This window comes from Cyanistes caeruleus, chromosome 10, assembly GCF_971803275.1.
Source record: "Cyanistes caeruleus chromosome 10, bCyaCae1.hap1.1, whole genome shotgun sequence".
NCBI classification, from domain to species: domain Eukaryota; kingdom Metazoa; phylum Chordata; class Aves; order Passeriformes; family Paridae; genus Cyanistes; species Cyanistes caeruleus.
In genome coordinates, this window is record NC_141710.1 from 7,865,927 (window position 1) to 7,880,131 (window position 14,205).

General features: G+C 38.7%; 1 protein-coding gene across 4 annotated transcripts in view; it reads right to left on the bottom strand.

Moving 5' to 3' along the window:
- Window positions 1-5,859: 5,859 nt before the first annotated feature.
- Window positions 5,860-14,205, bottom strand: part of PAX3 (paired box 3) — a 75,118-nt gene continuing 66,772 nt past the window's right edge. For all 4 annotated transcript variants that reach the window (XM_086843462.1, XM_086843460.1, XM_086843461.1 and 1 more), the window contains exons 8-9: window positions 7,038-7,284; window positions 5,860-6,508 (exon numbers count right to left, since the gene is read on the bottom strand). In XM_086843462.1, the coding sequence (XP_086699588.1) occupies window positions 6,474-6,508; window positions 7,038-7,284 (282 nt within the window). In that variant the 3' untranslated portion in view covers window positions 5,860-6,473. The remainder of the gene's footprint in view (window positions 6,509-7,037; window positions 7,285-14,205) is intronic.

The following is a 14,205-nucleotide window of genomic DNA, read 5'->3' on the forward strand; positions in this document are numbered from 1 at the left end:
TGTGGAAAACTGTTTGAGCCTAACCCTCAGCAGAAAGAATCCCTCAGGTCTGTCAGAGGATTCCCAGCACGGTTCCTGCTGTCTCCCCACCCAGCCAGAGGGAAAGCTGTGCTGTTTCCTCTGCACATGGCATCTGGACATCCTGGCACCAGAGACAGCAGATGGCTCACACACCAGCGAGCCCGGCCCTCCACCAGCACCTCCTGGTCGAGTGCTGTCCCCTTGATGTTCCCCAGACCCAGCAGGTCAGAAGCTGCTGCTGGCAGAGGCTCTGTGCTCTCCCCAGCCGTGTCCTCTCAGCTGGTGAGGACCACGCTTTGGCTGCTCCTCACAAACTCTGCAGTTGCCCCCCTGGCCCCCCACCGTCCCCACCCCATGTATGGTCACACACACTGCACTCAGAAGGGTTTCTGGCTCTAAAGGAAAAGCTGGACTCCACCTTAGCTTTTCACACACATTCATTGTCCCCTCTTCAAATCAGGCAGCCCTGACTGCAAATATTTCCCTGAGGTTTCAGTGCCAGGTGAAAGAGCGATGTGATGTTCTGGGTGTGCTGCAGTTGGTGCTGGTGCTGCCGGTCAGTCTTTGGGAAGAGCGAGTGAAGGAGAAATTCTACTGAGCTGACACAGGCACTGGGATAAAAGGTGTGGCTGTTGGACACCTGCAGAGTGGCAGGACCCAGGTTTGTTGGAGAGCCACAAGGGAAAGGGAGTCAATGAGGAGAAGCCATGACATTGAGGGCAAAGTGTGTCTTCCACCAGCTGGAGGCTTCAGATGGGGACGATGGAAAAGGGGTTCAGTCAAACTCTGTGCCATGAGCTCCACAGAGGGGCAAGACCCCAGTGCTGCCCTGTGGCTCATGTAGTGCAGACCCAGATGGTTCCTGCAAGCCACACCACCCCCAGACCCCACAGACCCCTCCCCAGGATAAGTGTGGCCAGAACAGCATTTCAAAAAACTCAGGAGATTTGTACCCTTAGCTAATTATTCTGGCACTGACCATGGGGACACTCACACAACAGTGGCTCCAAAGACATTTTTTCCATCTCAGAATTCCTGAATTCTGAAGTATCATGGTTTGAGCATGCAGAGTACCTGTAACAATCACCCTTTTAAAGATAACATTTTAGAGGTATGTACATTTGAGATCATTATGAATAAATGCATATGTATGGGGAGAAAAATGTTTGTGTAAATAAAACTGAATCTGTGAGAAAAGAAAAAGGATAATTGTACACAGACATGAGAAGGACGGACACCGTAATTGTGTACAGCATAAGCAAAGATACTGGTGTGAGTGCTGAAAGGAGGGGAGTGTGGGGAGGAACAAGTAGTTTAACATTTGGTTATGGCCTAAGGGACAAACTTTGCTGAAGATGAAGACACCAAATGGTTAATAAAGCTTCTGAACTGTTTCCAATTCTCAGACAAGGAAGCAATAGTTCCGCTCCTACCAGCAACTGCTCTTTCACATTTGTGTAGCAAGCTCGCTTTATTAAATTATTCAGCAAAGGTCAAATGTGATGTGTCTTCCTAGTTTTATTATGATTTTTCATGACATTGCCTGAGTAGCTGAATAATAAACAGTGCATGTCAAAGCACTGTAGTGCCCGAGCTGCCCACAGCCACCCTGGCTTAATCAGTGACCGGTTGTGAGGCGATGGAAATGCACTAAACAAAGATTTAAACTGTGTGTGAACACTGCAAAGTGGTGTTTGTGGGAACCATGATGGCAAAACAGAGCCAAGTGCCAGCACTATGTACACATCCTGATTTTGAGTTTGTATGATAAATACCTGAACTGGAGTTTTTGAACCAGACTAATCCCCCTGCTGTAGCATTTTTCTCCCTGAGGCTGATGAGAATTTCCCAGCCTGTGATGAGCTGCCCAGAAGTGCTGGGAGAGAATAAGGAGTGAAAATCTGACAGCTCAAATGGTCTCTTACCTGCAACAACCACAGAAGCAGACTACAAGTTTTATTATTTTGCAATAGACAAATATCTTGAACAGATTCAAATCAACTCATGTGTTTCTTTAAATAACCCTAGGACTCTCCAGTTGCTCTAGGGAATATCTAGATGTCAGTGGAAAAGTGAAAATAAATTAAAAATGGGATCTCCTAATCAGGATTCAGGTTTTCTCGCAATTAAGCAGAAGATTGAAGTGAACAATACAAAGAAGTTTATAAATTCAAGCTGTTCCAGGTTTCTGATGGCTCCACTGATATTGCCTTAAATTAATTTCTTCTTATTTCATCCAAAGCTATCTTCTAGTAGTCCACTTTATAGACTTTAAGGATAGTAAGAAGACTTTATGGAAGACTTTAAGAAGACTTTATGGATAGCAAATGTTGAGAATATTCATGGTTACCAACACAGCAAAAATGTATGCTTTCCTCAGCAGTAACCAGAGACAATGCATTTCTTATATATTCTGTAAGAATATATCACAAATTCAGACATAACAAATAGTTTACATGCTGTTCTCTGCCATACTTCTGAGAAAATGCAGACATCCTTGCTCCCAAAAAAATATTAGTAGCATGTGATAATTTGGGGTGGGCTTTGGAATTGCAAAGTTAAGTAGCTTTGTATTTTTTCATTACATTTGGAGATACATGTTACAGAACTGTAACCAGATATTTTGTGTTTTAATGTGCACAGACCGTAACCTAGGTATTAAAAACCTAACTCTAGGTTAGGTGCACATAGGTGCAGAAACAGATTTCTGAGGACACAGAACATGTTTGAACATCATCTATTTTCACTGCAGGTTTGTAGATTGGGATAGACATTTTGTGCCTTTCAAAATAGCCCAGAAAGGTACACTGCAACAGCATCTGTTATTTGGATAGAGACTTTTGAGCAATACTGAGTAGAAAATCCTGTGTGATTATTGGAGAAAAATGTTTATTTCTAGCTTTTGTTTAAATGAGAAACACTGAAATAACTCAGGAAAAGGATAATAGCTGTCATTAAAAATTATTCTTTTCCTAGCTCATTCCTTAATGCTTGGATTAAGGAATAGTGATACATACTGAAGTATGCCAATATATTGGCAGTATGGCAGTATGAAGTATGCATATACTGGGTATTGTGATGGGAGTAGAGGTCATTTCTAGATAAAGTAAGACTTAATTTAAAAATCATGGTTGTGACACAAAGAAAAAAAATTTATGAAAACCTGTCTCTCAACATCTCCCAGTTCTAATGAGATGACAGATAGTCAGTTAAGCAGCTCTGGTGATTTATTTCCATCTTGTAAAACATGCACACTCACATACAGAAAAAGGAAAATGAGAGGAGGGACCCTGAGACCTGCCCTTTCTGCACTCATGAGTGGGGTTTGGACTCCATTGCTGTGAGCACATTCCTCCCAGCTATTGCGTGGCTTTTCTGTCAAAGGCAATATCCATGGCAGGCTCATTCCTCTTGGACTTTCTGAGCATTCAGAATTCATATCCCAGAAAAACATGTGGTTCCCAAGAACCTCTTCAGTCTTGTCAGTGATAACAAGAAGGGGTCAACAGTATCCCAACTTATCCTTGTAGCTCTGTCAAAGATCTCTACAGCACATGATAAATTCAGATACTGCTTAGTCCCTCTGCACCAGGCTCCTCCCTTCCCATGACAAGAGCTCATCCCAGTTCTTCACTGCATGGCTTGACTGTGAGAAGAATGGATGATTTTCAAAGAATCATAAAATGGTTGAGGTTGGAAGGGACCTTAAAGACCATCCAGTTCCAACCCCCCACCACAGGCAGGACAGAGCCTTCTCTATCTGTCTTGTTTCCAGTCTCTCTCTCTGCACAAGAAAGTGCTTGGGACACCCTTGAGAAGAAGATGGAGCAGCCGAAATTCCCATTCCCTAATGTGAGGTCAGTAAAGCACCTGAGTGGGATTGAGGGGACAGGAGAAACACAGGTCTCCCACCCCTGCAGTTGCTGGAACACAAAAGGAAAGTGACATTTTTCAATCACCCTGTGACAAGGGTACACTCCTGGGAAGGAGCACCCATCACCCAGTTCCAAACTGTGTAAGCGAACAGGATTCTACCCAGCAGTTTACAGAAAAGGGATTGCAAGTGGGAAATAGAAGTTTCCATGGCCTTTGCAGCAAGCCCAGGACATGAGACAATTGCCAAGGGACAAGTCCTTAGAAGCAGCGTTGAAAAAAATCAGAAAAAATAGCAGTTTAGAGCAGAGAATGGGTGTTAATAAGAGAGTTTCAAATTTTAGTTGCCTCAGAAATTAAAAAGTGTATCAGAGAAACTGGAAAGGAAAAAAGAAATCTCCTTTCCCCCTTTTTTCAGAATTTTTAATATCCTCTTTTCAAGAAATGTTTTCCTTCCTTTTCCAATGGAAGAGAGCTAGACTTAAAAGAACAAAATAAAAATAAAATGTACATAGGAAAAATGCAGAAAGAAATTCAAGGTGGTTACATCCCCTACAAAACAGTGAGGAAATTAAATGTTCACCAAACAGGGTGAAGCAAAATTCCCTTGCACACTGATATGGCAGTAAAATTTACTCCACCCATTCTGAAGGGTCTTCCCCATGTTACAATCAGTTTGTGTGCAGGCCTATTAAAAAATTCTTGAGGTTTCTTAGGAAAAAATTATAATTCAGGACAGATACCACCCATTACAAAGTCCCTGCATTTTCTGAAGCCATCCCAGTTGCCCTGCTTGTGCTGAGTTTAAACCTACGTTATTTTCTTTTGTATGCATGGCAAGGGCTTTTCCCTTGTTGAGAAGTTTTACTCCTGGTACCCCCAGCACTGGAGCAAAACTCACTGTCTCACACACACCCAGACACACCCAGAGCTCCATGTGGCATCCCACAGCCCAGGATGTGTGCAGAATACACTCATATAATGAACACAGTCTGCATCGAAGATAACATGGTTTATTTCTTCATGATATTCAGATTAAAATGTATCAATGTATTTATCACAATACTACATTTTAGGACAAAATCATCAGTGCTTTGCAAGTCTTCATAATGTTTATTCATTATAAATAGTAAATATTTACTGAACTTTTTACATGAAAGACATTTGTTTTTTTTGTTTTCTTTTTTTTGTTGTTTTTTTTGTTTGGGTTTTTCTTTTTTTTACAACACATTCTGTTGTAGAGGCTGCAACACAAAGATTTTTCCATCACCCTTAAGACCATTGTGTGAACTAACCTCTGTACTGAACCTAGTCTAACTCACTACTTCATAGTCCTTAACTCTAAAAGGAATGTATTTGTGTTCTGCCTCCCTCTTTGTTCCAATAGAGAGAAATAAATAATCCCACCTTCCATCATCCTCTTCCTCTCAACATCACAAAACACAAATTTATTGACATTCTAAAATGTCACGATGCAAACTTCTTGTAAACCTTGGTTCCTATAATTATATTTTCTATATTGGATATCACTGTATAATTTAAACAGGTGTGTCAAATACAGGTCCATCTCTGTCTATGTCCTGTACATCACTAAAAAACATGTAAACGTAATAATTTCTTCGTATTGTTTCCTGAAGATGACTTTTAAATCATGATTAACAAGCTGGATTTCAGTAATCCAGTAGACTGTAATATTTCTGTATTCTATCATCAGGAATTATGCACTGCAAAAATAAAAGTACCTGCAAAAATATAGTTCTGATTCTATATCTATGACTTTGGATGATCCCAAAGTTTGTGTGAGGTACACGGTATTGCACATTGCTAGGCAGTTATGAAAAATCAGTCGCATTGTTGGTGGGGGTTTTGTCTCCCATGTTTGTTTAAAAAGGTAAAACACACTGGGAAAACACATACAAAAAGGTAAAATCTGGATTTCATGTTACACAAGATCTCCTCTCTTGGTAAAGCAGAACCTGTGAGTGACATTTATTAACAAGGTGATTACAAAAGCATGGTAAGGTAACCAACGAGTTGCTCAGGAAGTCTTTCACTCTTATCCAGCTTCCTAGGGACTGTGACGTTTCCTCTTGATGACAATTTCCAGTGTGTACAGTGAGAGGCTCTCCCAACCTTGCTTCAGAAACTGAGCTGTTTTATAGTTAGACTAAAGTCAGCACTGGATGTCAGATGAGTCAGAGTATGCAGAGCTCAACTGCTCTAAGTTTTTAGTTTCAAAATGTTCCATTTGTCCCAATCAATGCACATTAATTTCAACAACAAAAAAATGGAATGTTTGCCAGGTTGTGATGTTAAATACTGCTCTGTTTTGTATACCCACTCATAATGAAGCATGTCACATTTATTCATTATTGCTTTTGGCCTTTGTCTTCTGTATAGCTCTGTGCAGCCTTCAAAAGTCTACTAAAAGCTATGACTGGAGAGAACATAACAAGCATGTTTCTCTCAGTGGGACTGCCCCAGTTTAGGCTGCACTGTGTTGAGAAGATCCCTCATATCCAAACCTTGGAGTGAGACCGGAAAACGAGACAAGCTTTAACTTGAAGTGGACAGTTCATTTACGCAATATCTGGCTTCAGATAATGAAAGGCACCTGCAAAAAAGCAAAAGAAGCTTTTTAAGTCATGCTGTGACAACCTCACAGCATGGGGCCATGCCAACTACAGGTTGACAATGTCATATTTAATAGTGCTGTATCAAAGGAAAGGGACTAATATTTTTATTCCTAGGACAAGTTTGACAAAACTCTATGTATCTGGGATTATATAGTGTAATGATTCTTGAGCTGACCTCATTAAGAACATGTGTTTCTAATAGTGGAATGCCAGCGGTTATTTCATTTTGGACAACCCTTATGTTTTACCTAATGGCAATCAGGTTTCATGTCTCAACAATTAATAACATCAAGATGTTGTTGACATCACTTAAGAAAATAATTATGCAGCAGAAACCCTGCTCGAACAATCAGCTATCTCACCAGTGCATGGCTTTGAGGAGAAGTAGCAGCGAGCCCTGAGGATCTCTGCTCAGAACTCCCTTCCTCACAGACAGACAGACAGACAGACAGACAGACAGAAGGAGAGCACAGGCTGTTGGTAGCTGGGTGTGTGTTCCATACTCACTTTGGCCGTACTGGCCGTACTGGTAGCCCGTGACGGGGTCCATGCTGTATCCCGTGGTGCTGTAGGTCGGCGGGCAGTAGGACTGGGATGTAGGCAGGCTGTCTAAGCTCTTCATGTGATCTAACCTCTGGCTGCAGCTGGCTGACACAGTGGTGGTGGGCTCCAGGCCCCCAGTTAGAGGGGACAGGGCATAATCAGTTTGGGGCTGGTGAGGCACGCCACCGTGGTTAGTCAAGAGTCCCATTACCTAAGAGGTAGAATAATAGAAAGAGTTAAAATATACGAAGAACTACATTGCTTACAGAACCACAGAAGTTCTCAAATCTATAATTTGATTTCCTAAACCAGGTAGACTTGATACTTGAATTGTGCTTTGAGTAGCTTCCAAGAGGAAGTAGAATTTGGTTACATCATCCACCAAAATAAAGTCTGATGGCTAACAAGCAATAAAAAGTGATACTGGGGCAAATAAAGAATAATATTTTTTAAAACTTTTATGGTTCTAGAGTGCTTGATCCCAACTCCAGCTGGGAGTTCTGCAGATGTTTATTCCTTGAGGGCTAAATTATAACAAAATTTTAAGAGAACAAAAAGCAAGTAGTGGCTGTGTAACCATGATGTCCTGCATGATCTACAAACATAAAAAAGCTGTGAAAAAGCTCACACAGTTTTCTTCTCCAAGATCAGCAGCTATTCCAATGAAATCAGTTGGGAGCAGATCCCAGTAGCACTACTGATGGAAGTCAGAAAAAACCCCACTGAATCCTGATGTTCTAGGTGCTGGGAAAGGGGCAGAGCAGTGATCCCCCCACTGCTGAATGCCCTGTGTGCTGTAAAGAAATTTATGTGCAAGAGTAAAATGCTGGTCATAGCACCACTTATTTATTCCAAAAACTGACTTGCAGAGCACAACAGAAAGGGTCAGGCACTCCAGAGCTCAAGTCAGCTGTGACTCCTTTATTAAGCTGCTTCTACAGGGACAGTTATGAAATCAGTAGCTGAAAAGAGTTTACTGGAAAATACATGTTTGTCCCTATAAAAGCCCAGCCCTCTAGGCCATAATTTCCAGTAAAGAGCAAGAAAAAATTTCAAAAGCATCTGTGTTTTCAAGCACAAAACTACAGTGAAAAGTTCTTGTTGTTCAAAAATCTCTCCCACTACAGGTTGGTGAACCTTTCCTTTCCTGGCACACCAGTATAGAACACTTTGAAAATAACTGTATGACTGAGATTTGCTTACTTTTGCTGAATAAATTGCACTTCAGAGCCTGATAAACAATCTGCAGCTTCTAACAGATGGGTGACATACAGCTGCTGCCAAAATTGCGTATTGTGATCATTTACAGGCTGTCCTTGCTCCAAAAAACCATTACAATTATCTGACTTTATATTTGATAATCACACTGCTTTGCAGCAATTCTTGTCATAAACTAAACAGAGTTTTTAAAAATTTGAGTCTCTTTTTTAAAGACTTAATTAAACCCCATAAGAACATATCTGTTTCCTAAAGTTCTGATGCTCCTCCTGGAATTGTACTTATTTTCCATCACAAACTAAAAGGTATTATTGCAGGGAGCTTGTTTTTGCAGCTCAGAGTTATTTGCTTTTTTGTTGGTTTGGGTTTTGTTTTTGATAAATAGATGAAACAAGATCCAGGGATAGTGATTTAGGTAGGAAAGAAGACCTACACAGTTTTTACATGTCTGATTAAGAAAACAGCAAGAGATAGAAACAATAATTCACAAAGGGAAACCCAGACCCCCGCATCAAGAACACAAAATATGTTTGCATCAAATGCACCCAAGATATCTCATTGAAAAAGAAAAAAGAATGCTAAGAAGCTCAGTTACTATATATAGCATTGGAATGTTCACTTCTGATTCTCTAAGCTGAAAAACATGACTTTAACCAGTGGTATTTGCTGAATGTTTCACAAACTGAAGCATTCATACAGAAAGAAATTCCAAAATATATGCAAAGTCTGCATTCAGATATTGAAATCTTACAACTTTTAATTTATAAAAACAAGATGAATTTGGATTCAGGATGTAAGATATTTTCTATTTAATTCAACAAATACATTAAATGCTGTTACAAATAATTTGTGTTTAATAATAAAAAAAACAACTCTGAAATCACTACAGACTGAAAAATCATGTTATCTGTACATCATTTTATTTGATGTACAGATATTATTTTATTTGACATCATTTTATGTCAAAACTCCCCAAAAGTTGAAAATACTGGGCTCTCAAGTTTTTGTTCTAAAAATTTATTCTGAAAACTATTAAAATTTCTATTATTTTAGCAAGTTTTTCAGAAATTCCAAGTATTTTTCTTATAACATTTGAATTTGATATTTGATATCCAAAATGTAGCATGCTCAATGACTGACACTGCATCAGCAGCACACAGTATTGGAACCTGTGTTCATTCGGGTTATATTAATCCTTGTCCTTTGAAATTAACACTAATAGAATTAAAAGAAGAGAAAGAACTACAAAAAAAAAAGATAAAAGGGGATAACTTAAATATTTACATTGAAAATTACTACTTTGGGAAATATTTATGTTGGCAGGAGTATCATGGTTTTGACTATGGTTTAAAATGTGCAGGGGTTTATCAGAAATCTCAAGTGCACAAGCCTTTCCATCGCCATGTAGGGCCAGTGTGACAGCAATATTTACAGGACTGCCCCGTGTTTTGTTCTGAGTTCAAGAGCAGAGAGAAGGGGCTGGGCTGGGCTCATGTCACAGGGGAGCTCTTCTCTGCCTCAGGGCTTTCACATCACTCACTGCCTGCCAGCACTTCTTTTTAAACAAATTTAAAAAACAATTTTTTACCCAAATTTGCTAAATTTGTTAATTTAGGTAAATAACTATTTTATCACCAGCGTATTTTAACTAGAGGTTTGTTTGTTTGTTTGTTTGTTTGTTTCAATTTAACATTTTCAATAGAATAAAACCCAAGACAAAATTATTTGGACTTTGCCAGCAAAAAGAGTGAGCTCAAAAACTTTTGGATTGGAAGCTTTTTGTAAAATTGGAGATTTGTCTTGAAACTGAAACCTGGGTCCAGACAGAGTCGCAAACGCCACTCAAACATCAGTAGTAGCAACTCTATTTGGATAGAGATTTCATTTCTTTGACAAACTAAAATTAATGTTTGGTAAGATTAACTTTTTTAAATTAAAAAATAATTAAGCATCATTTTATTAAGTGGACGTGCACCTAGTAAATATTCTGGAGCAGAACTGACTGAGGCATCTGTCTCTGAGCTGGAGAAAACTGAAAAGTAACCAACTTCCCAGAAATATCTTCCTCAGAGGCCTTCAGAATCATCCTGCAGTTGATTAGTATCTAAATAATTCGATTTTTGGACATGTCAGTTTTGAAAGCTCTAAGGGAAGTAGCCTCAGGGCAGGAGTCTTTGCTGCGGTTTGTGCCATGACCTTCTCACCCATACAAGGAGTTACAGGAAGGGCATGGCTAACTTTCACCTAATCAATTAGAAATCCATTAACAGGCCAGTCTGCAAAATGCTCAGCACCCTCAGTTCCTCACTGAACTCGAGACACACAAGGATCTGGATTTTGCAGCTCAGAATTTCTGTTGGGTAATGAAGCAGTATAGTTCTAAGGAAGTAAACAGATATGATTGCTTTATAATAATTAAGGTATAAAATAAATTTATTCAATCTCTATACCATCCAAATTACTGGAAAAAATGTGCTCCCCTCTAAATCACTTTGGGAAAGGTAAATTAGTAATTATCAGCCTCACTAACCCAGAATCCAAGGGCTGAGTTAACACCACATTAAAGTGATATGATAATATCCAATTTATTTTAGAGCAGAACTCCTATAAATATGAAAAAAAAAATCAGATTTAAAATTTTTAGCTACATATATTTTGTTCTCACCTTTTGCAAAACACACATAGGAATGTTGATGCACAGCCTTTGTGTTTATACAATAAAATACAATATAACAGATAAAATCATTCTATTAGAAAGCAAAGGTGAAGTTATGAATAAGTAAACAGAACACAGTAGAGTGCAACAACCAAATTCTACAGAAAAGTTTTTCTGAGAGAACACATCTGAAGCAATCCAAAACATTCATTAGGACAAATCCCTTGCTGGTGGAGTCAGCAGAGAATCACCAGCTGAGGATATGATCGAGGAAGGGAGCTCGAGCGATGAAAGCCTTGAAGGCATGAACACAGTGTCTGGTCCATTATCAGCTGTTGGAAAATACTTCTATTATTGCCAAAATAAAGGATATTAAACTAAAAAAAAAAAGTTTATTTTATTGAAATGAAACATTCTGTCTGTTAACATGGTTAATATTCGAGGATGTAGGACCCTCCATAGGCACAATAAAATTCTCATATGTTTTAATTCATTTACGCATGCCTGTGTTTAATATGCTTTGTGACCATGCCTGCAATTAATATGATTTATGAGGAAAAGAACATGTGCAGTATTTTTTTGGGTACAGTGATACTATTTTCCCCTCCTGTGAATGAAAGATTTAATGAAACAGCTCAAGGAAAATGGTTGGCAGTTAACATATTAAGTTGAACTGACAGAACCATGAGTAAACTTTAGCGCAGTTAATGATATCCTCTTATCTGACCCTGACACATTTGCAGCATGTAATTTACAGAAGCTCTGTCCAGGGAATCTTGACAAATGCTCCTAACGATGTCAGGGCAATGTTCCATTCTAATGTAAAACAGATGTGGGTCAGATACCCTCATTCATCACTAACACTGAAAATTTCAAACTCCTTCCGAGATGAATGGCATTACCTGCTGTTAACTCTCTTCACTGTAGAGAAATCTCTGAAAAAAACCAAAATATTGTACAAGAAAGAACACCAAAAGGATTGTTATCATGCACTATAATGAGAGATTTTAGAGGATTAATTAATTAGCTATATGGATCTATATCTATAGGATCCTAGAACCACGTTGCTGATTCATTTTATATATATGAATATTTCTATTGAAAACCAGAAACCTGACAGAAAGCAATTTTTTTGCCAAATGGTAAGAGCTGGTAACCACATACTTGGCTGATGAAAATAAGAGCAACTGTACTGATTTTGGACATTGATGATCTGACCCTCTGCATACTCATACCAAATGAGACCTCATCCTGATTTCACACCACCAGGTATCACTGGTACCTGCACAGGAGTTAGAGAAGGTGCACTGGTGCACATTTAGGGTGATTAGTAGGATAAGTTAATTATTTCATTAAATACATTTTTTACTTACAGAGAATTTCCAAGCATTATTCAAAACATCATTACAGTCTGTCACAAAACTCATGTCTTTTTTAAAGTCCTATATCACAGAGTCCCAGCACTTAGTAACGTCACCAAAATAATTCTAAGATCAGCTAATTTTTGAGCCCTTGCTATGAAAAGCAACCAAAAATGACAGAAAGGTAAAACAAAAAAAGCTCAAGGATAAACATATAGTCATAATTTATGAATATATAAGCATATCTATACAATGAAACATCTCACAACTATTTCAGAAAGCCTCAGAAACTGGAGTCGCATAATTTTAAATGTTCAGCTATGGCAATATTACTCAAAAGAATTCATAACAAGCCTAAATTTGGTATTAGGTTGCTCTTTGCCTGTGAACTCTCCTCCTCCCACCTTCTGTTCAAACTCCAAACACAAAAGAAGGATTCTGGCCAGTATGAACACCAGCCCAGCTGTCACTAGCTCATCTCTCACACACCTTCCCTCAACAACAGGGATGTATGGATTTGTTACGGCTGAAAGCAAAACAAACCAAAAGAAAAAAGTTAAGGTGGACTTTCAAAATCCTACAGTCACCTGTTTATTTTTTTCTGCTATATTAATGTATTTAGTACATTTTTATATTATCTATATGTGTATACTTATATAAAATAGAGAATATTTTATATAAAATATTAGTATATTTACAAAAGAAATAATACATGTTATTTTTACACAGTAGCAATTACAAAACTATTGAATCTCATCTATTTTAGTCACAGAAACAAAAAATAATCAACCTCATTGTCTGAACTTCTGTTTTTAAATTAAAAAAATAAAAGAAGAACAAAAACTCGTGTTCATGAAAATTATATCATGTGATTTAACTTTCTTCCTCACAAAGAAATCCATGCCCTGTCTCATGTTCTTGGGTCATTAAGCAAAGAGCTCTCAAAGCCAAGTGCATTGTGATCATGATCTTCAGATCATGAGCTTCGCATTGCTGTGGGGCTTGAACCCAAAGGAAATGTTTCTGTAGGCAACCAGTTCAAGGTAATCCAACAGAATGGATAGGGAAAAGTATCATGAATTAATAGTTGCTTTTCTTCACTGCTCTTGTCCCTCTTAATGAGGGAATGAAAATTTTTAGCCCTGGTTCCAGTGTCTCCCTTAAAAACAGAATTAACAAGACAACATGAACATATCCAACTGATTCGACAGCTGCTATCAGTTCCATACGTCAGGTTAATGAAAACCAAGTGCTCTCAAAGACTTAAGAGAAGTGCATTGCCTAAGATCTATCTCACCAAAAGGAGTCACAGGGTAACTCTTAGAGTCAGGCAGTGAAATGTTTTGACAGTAGAAGAAAGAAACCCTGAAACAGCTTGCATCTTTACTACTGTTCATGGAAAAGTTTGGGATTTTCTTATCAAGATTATTCCTGAACTCCAGGTAATGGCATGAAACTGCAAACTTTGTTAAAGACTGTTATGATCTCCTACACAGACCACTCAATACTCAATCTACTTCTCATTTTAATACTGCAGCCTTAAAGCTATGGGTTTGATTCAATTAAGAAGGAGGAGGGGGAGAGGCAAGCAAGAGGAAAGAGTAGATCTGACAAGTTTCTAGAGGGCAAGGAGGAAAAAATATTATGCCTAGCAGGAGACAGGTTACACACATTTGTTCTACTCCCAGTAAAATCTTAAAACTGAAGTACTGTTTAAGCCTGGATTATCCTACAGGTTAAATATCCTACAGGTTAAATACAGGAAGCACATGGCCTCGTGGGCAGCAGAGTATTGCTGCTCCACCTGAATCCACAGCAGCCAGAACAACATTCTCCAAACCAGCAAACTGCCTGACCTGGTGTAGGGCAAGCTCTGCTGCTCTGACACTAATAAAAA